At 43.5% G+C, this 5,903-nt stretch overlaps 1 protein-coding gene across 2 annotated transcripts in view; it reads left to right on the top strand.

The window, feature by feature from the left end:
* The first annotated feature begins 200 nt into the window (after positions 1–200).
* Positions 201–5,903, top strand: part of CLDN10 (claudin 10) — a 122,605-nt gene continuing 116,902 nt past the window's right edge. Inside the window, exon 1 of one of the 2 annotated variants that reach the window (XM_015417136.1) lies at positions 201–360. In XM_015417136.1, the coding sequence (XP_015272622.1) occupies positions 213–360 (148 nt within the window). In that variant the 5' untranslated portion in view covers positions 201–212. The remainder of the gene's footprint in view (positions 361–5,903) is intronic. The other variant, XM_015417137.1, reaches the window with a different exon arrangement.

The following is a 5,903-nucleotide window of genomic DNA, read 5'->3' on the forward strand; positions in this document are numbered from 1 at the left end:
CTGGAACCTCTACAACAAAATTCTTTTAAAAATGTTTGAAAGTTGATGAGTTTTCAGTATACAGATTGAAAACTTCGTTTCCCTCTTGAGAGTTCCGGCACCTCTTTATTATTTTTTTTAAAAAGCCCTGGTGCCATCCGAAGAACATGTTAGGGACACAGATCATAGCTCTTGTCTTCTGTTTTTGTGGAATGGGAGCGATTATTGCAGCCATGGCCTCGAATGAATGGAAAGTGACCAGCAGAGCTTCCTCAGTGATAACAGCAACGTGGGTCTTCCAGGGCCTCTGGATGGACTGCGCAGGGAACGCGCTTGGTGCCTTCCATTGCAGACCTCACCTCACTATCTTCAAAACAGAAGGTAAGTCAAAAGGAGACTTGCAGGAGTCGATGCAGCAGCTGAGAAGCCATATCTAGGTGTAGGTCGTGTTCATATGGAACAAACGTAGCTTTTTTTTTTCGTTTAAATTTTTTTATTAGTTTCAGTGATAAAAAGAACAGACAATTACAAAGAAAAAAGAACATAAAACAGAACAAACAGAATGACACCTATGGAGCATGTACTCTTGTCTCAGTTTAAATTTGACACATTGAGATAGAATCAAAATTCTTATACACCTATCTCAGTTTTTGTATTTAATATTGTAGCAATTCTTTTAGCATTTATTAATTATTTTGATAATTCCCCAAGATAATTTTCGATCCATCTGTACAGTCTTGACCAGTTTCTTTCAAAGGTTTCTTCTTTTTTATCTTGTAATTGTAACGTTAGTTTATCCATTTCTGCTGCTTCCAACAGTTTATAGATTATTTCTTCTTTTGTTGGTATTTCTTCTTTTTTCCAATACTTTGCATAGAATATTCTAGCAGAAACCAGATATATATATATATGATCATATATGTTGGAACAAATGTAGCTTTGATGGTATTCGTAATTAGGGCTATGTACCAAGATTAAGATATTTATTTGGGTCACTGGAAGGGAGACCAAGATTGCTGGGAAGTTGGCTTCTATTCCTACCCACTACTTCTTTCTCCTCTTCCTTTTGCTGCCACCACTATTCCCATGTTTTCGTCTTAATGTTTGTATACACCTAATGCTCTGATGTAAGAATGGACATTACACTTAACAATCCCGGTACCGCCCATAGGGACGTCGTCATTGTGTTTGTGAATATACGCTGGGCATTTTAACAAGTATCCAAATATGTATCAAGGTCAAAAACGGCCGTCAGCTAGTCAGCAAGCAGTAACACAGAGAGCAGAAGTAGGTAGACAGAGTGAAGTTGTCAGATTAGGAGGAAAACAGCTGTGAAGCACAAGCCTATCTTTAGAAAAGAGTTCAGAAGATCCTGAACAAAGCCAGCTCCTATATTCTATGGATCCTTCCCACATTGGCATGCAAATTCTTTTTCAAGAGTATGTAGTACTATTGGACTTAACGTTCCCCCGGCTGCCGTTTCATCTCTGCCCCCTTCCGTCATGGTGGGCTATATAGGAAGGTCTCCTGCAGGCCACAGAAACAGGGCATGGGCCAGGGTTACTGCACCCTCGCCTCCTTCCTCAAGAGCTCAGCCTTGACATCAGGCACAGCATCTCCATCTCCTCCCTGGCTGGTCTTTGGAGCCCTCCTTTCATTCTGGCCTTAACTCCAACCCCTTCTGGGTCAAACCGCACCCTTACCTTCCCTTGATCTGGCCCTACCAGGACATCTCACTTCCCCCTTTCTCCTCTCCACATGTCATGGAGGAAACGAACATGAAATTAAGCAAACTCCGGAGCATGATGGAAGACAGGAGGGCCTGGTGTGATTTGCTCCATGGGGTCGCAAAGAGTCGGACTTGACTGGGTGACTAAACAACAACAAATCACATATATTTATATTCTGTAGATCCATATACGTTCACATATTATATTTATATTCTGTAGATCCATATACGTGAAAGAACTCAGGTTACCCTGTTTTCATGAAAAATAACAGAGTAAACAAGAGTTATCTCACAGACTTTGAAAACATAATCTATCAGTATCCTTGGTTAAGAAGTCCAATTTAAGGATTTGTTTGTTGAATCATGTGTTTACTTGGCTAGGATGCATTTCGGGTACATTCAGGCTTTCTACGGAAGACCTTTGGTGCTCCATCTTGCGTCCCCTATGCGGCTTTATGCCTAGAATGTGGCCAAAATCTTACGACTACAAGGGCGTGGTTAACGACCTTGGCTTCGATTACATTATAGATCTGATCCCTCTAGTTACTGCTTCCAACTTTTGACTGAATCTAACTACTCCCCTTGGTTGGTTATTATTGAAAATAAATTAAGAACTCTGAACATCCCTTTCCAGTCCTTACTCTCACTTTCAGAACTGGAGGCAATGCAAACAATAAGGGACAAACTATTTGAGGCAGAACTATTTGAACTGTAAAGCGCAGCTAATAAAACATGCTCTCCCCTAAGTCATGGGATATTGCCATTGTGGGTCATCCTGCTAGCTATCTTTACCAACTTCAGACTCCAGCCTTACATAGAACCTTTTCATTTGCCAGGTTCAATGCCCTCCCCTCAGCGATCTTAACTGGGAGGTTTAACAGTATCCCTTTTGTTAATAGACTATGCCCCTGTGCAAGCGGGTCAATTGAAACTGTGTCTCACGTGTTATTGGAATGTCATTACTATGCCAATATTTGGTACTGCATTTTATCGTCACTACTTGATGGTATCATAGCGCTTCCTGACTCACACAAACTGCTATATCTGCTAAGCAGTGATGATGAAAATATAACCACTTCTGTGGCAAAGTTCTTTCAGACAGCTCTTTTTTATACGTAGTATTTATTTATTTTATTTATTTTTATTTATTTTTCACTTGTATTCGGGAGATATGAAATCGAGACTTATTTTACATGGATTTTAGACTGTTCTAGAATGGGTTTTTGGTTGGTATATGTTCCGGTGTTTTATCTTTTCGTGTATTATTTTTTCTAATGTTAATGCCAATAAAGGTAACCGAACTGAACTGAGCCTTTAAGCTTGACTTTGGATACTGTTCCCACCTTACGCACCATTCTTTTTTCTCCAGTGTATTCATTCTGCAGCTACGATTTTTAAAACACACTTTTTCTAAATTGGGGTGGAACGTCACTTGTGACTTGTGAAGGGTGGCGTCCAAAGTTTTTTTTTAAAAAATAGGCAATTGCCCTATCGCAGCTGCACAGTAGCATCCAGCAAGCACATTCCATTTAAATCCTTGTGGTTCAGGTTTTTGCATGCATTTTAGCGTTAGTTCCTTGAATGGAAGGAACCAGAAAAGAACACAGGCAAAGGGGGGAAACCCACTGTTGAAATTGACTGGACTTTTTCTGAAATTGACAAGCATCTGGGAAGCCCAGTTTTCCACACTGCCGAGCACTAGGGGATTCTCTGCGTTGTTATCAGCCACTGTGGAAAATGGGCAACAGTCACATGATCTCATAATGGGGCGGAACATGTTGCGTATACAGAATGCACGGTAGAACCCAATGATACTGGCATTGCAAGCTGCGATCGTTGACAACATGTCTGCATGTGCGTGCGCATGCCTGTGCAAAAGTTGCTGCAACCCTTCCACACTTTGCATGGGGGAGGAGTCCTCTGGCAGAAGCTCTGACACATCTCAAGTGCTATAGGTACTCTGGGCCTGAGGCTGGGTAATTCTGCTGCCAGAATTCCCAAAGGAAAGATCTTGTCCAATCGATCATGCGCTGTGTCAAACAAATACAAATAAAATAAAATGGTAAAAGTTCAGGGAAGGAAGGGGGAAAGAAGTCCCTTCAGTGCTCGCGGTGTGCTTCCATACAAGAACTTCTGCCCAGCTGCCCACTTCCCCAAAAGTGTGACTTATTTCTCGTCTCAGAGACCAGCTGAGAGAAAATTAGCAGGGAAGCCAGTTTGGGGGCTGCCAAGTGGCCGGAGGAGGCAGCCCAGCCAGGCTTGCTGTGCTTGCAGGGAGCCAAAGCGCTGCTTCCTCCCGTCACCCAATTTAAAGGTTTTGTGGCAATCATTTTGTTGAGGTGCCAACCCTGCCATGTCAGAATTCCAAATGTATTAAAAGGCTTTAAAAGGTGGGGGGGGGGCGGAATATGCAATTGGAACCAGTAATCAGAAACCAGATATTCCAGATCTGAGCAGGTTTGTTTCCAACATTTAGAAATACATCTTCAGTTTAAAAAATATCTCTGCCTTTCTGGAGCTTGGGTGGCAAGATTTCAAAGGAACTTCTGTGGCACTTACAGAGATGGCTTCTTTGGACTGCAGCATTAGTCTTTTGGACTAAGCTATGTGTGCATGTAACAGGGCTCCTCATCAGTTAACAAACAACAGGCCACAGGTTTGGTTGAATATCTTCAACTTCATTAGCTTTATTACGAGCACCGAGACCCTCTTTCCTATCTTGCTGCATTTTTACTTCCGTGGTGTGATACTGAAATTTAGACCTGCTTTTACTTCTCTCTCTCTCTATCTTGCTGTCAAGCTACTGCTGAGTTTTTGCAACCCCATAGGATTTTCAAAGCAAGAGACATTTGGAGATGGTTTCCCATTGCCTGCCTCCACTTCATGACCCTGGTATTCCTTGGAGGTCTCCCATCCAAATACTTGCCAGAGCCGACCCTGCTTAGCTTCCAAGATCTGATAAGGTCAGGCTAGCCTGGGCTATCCAGGTCAGACCTTAGGTAAAGGTAAAGGTTCCCTTTCTTGAAAGCCAGTTCATCTCCATTTCAAAGCCGAAGAGCCAGTGCTGTCCGAAGACGTTTCCGTGGTCATGTGGCCGGCATGACTAAACACCAAGGTGCACGGAACGCTGTTACCTTCCCACCAAAGTGGTACCTATTTATCTACTTGCAATTTCTTGCTTTCGAACTGCTAGGTTGGCAAGAGCTGGAACTAGAGACGGGAGCTCACTCCATCATGCGGCAACTCGGGTCAGACCTGACCTCATTATTATTATGACCAGCAAAAGAAAAAGTGGAATTAATCTGGATTGCCTTCACTCTTTAATAGTTCTGTAAGATTTGGTATTTCCTTATTGCAAGAACAGAACGAAACACAAAATAGTCTAGGCTTTGACCATACCTGCTGCTTCATTGTCTTTTGCCTCCAACCTGGAGCACTTTTTGGTGACACGTCTGTACAATGTCTACTCATCCGCTTGCCAAGTTTTCACCACCCCCTCCATATACTAGTTTTAGGACAGTCCAAATGCGTTATCACACCATCTGAACAGGAAGATGCACATTTTCAAAGTTCCTGCCCATAACGGCACTATTTTCTTTGCATTTGTTTGTTTAAACCATGGTTTCATACAATGTCTGAACTGAGCCAATGCTTAGGGATGCCAGCCTCCAAGGGGTCCCCTGGAATTGCAACTCATCTCCTGACTACAGGGATCAGTCCCCCTGGAGAAAATGGATGCTTCAGAGGGAGGACTCTATGGCAGTGAGGTCCCCTGTCCTCCCCAAGCTCCACCTCCAAATCTCCAGGAGTTCCCCAACCTGGAGCGGGCAACCCTCCCCCCAGGCCCGTAGCCAGGATTTTTTTAATCGGGGGGGGCATTTAAATTTCTTAGGGGGCACTGGCTAATCAAATTAAAGGTAATTTAATTCAGTTTCTGGGGGGGAATAGAGAGTTGCTGTCTGGCTCCACATGGCCACCGTAGCTGGTCCTTCATGCCAGAGGACTATGCAGGAATACTCGGCTCCTTCCAGTTTGGTGTCGTGGTTAAGTGCGCGGACTCTAATCTGGGAGGACCGGGTTTGATTCCCCACTCCTCCACTTGCTGGATGACCTTGGGCAAGCCGTAGTTCTGACAAGAGCTGTTCTTGAAAAAGAGCAGTTTCTGTCAGAGCTCTCTCGGCCCCACCTACCTCAC

Source organism: Gekko japonicus, unplaced genomic scaffold (assembly GCF_001447785.1).
Source record: "Gekko japonicus isolate JY-2015 unplaced genomic scaffold, Gekko_japonicus_V1.1 scaffold927, whole genome shotgun sequence".
NCBI lineage: Eukaryota > Metazoa > Chordata > Lepidosauria > Squamata > Gekkonidae > Gekko > Gekko japonicus.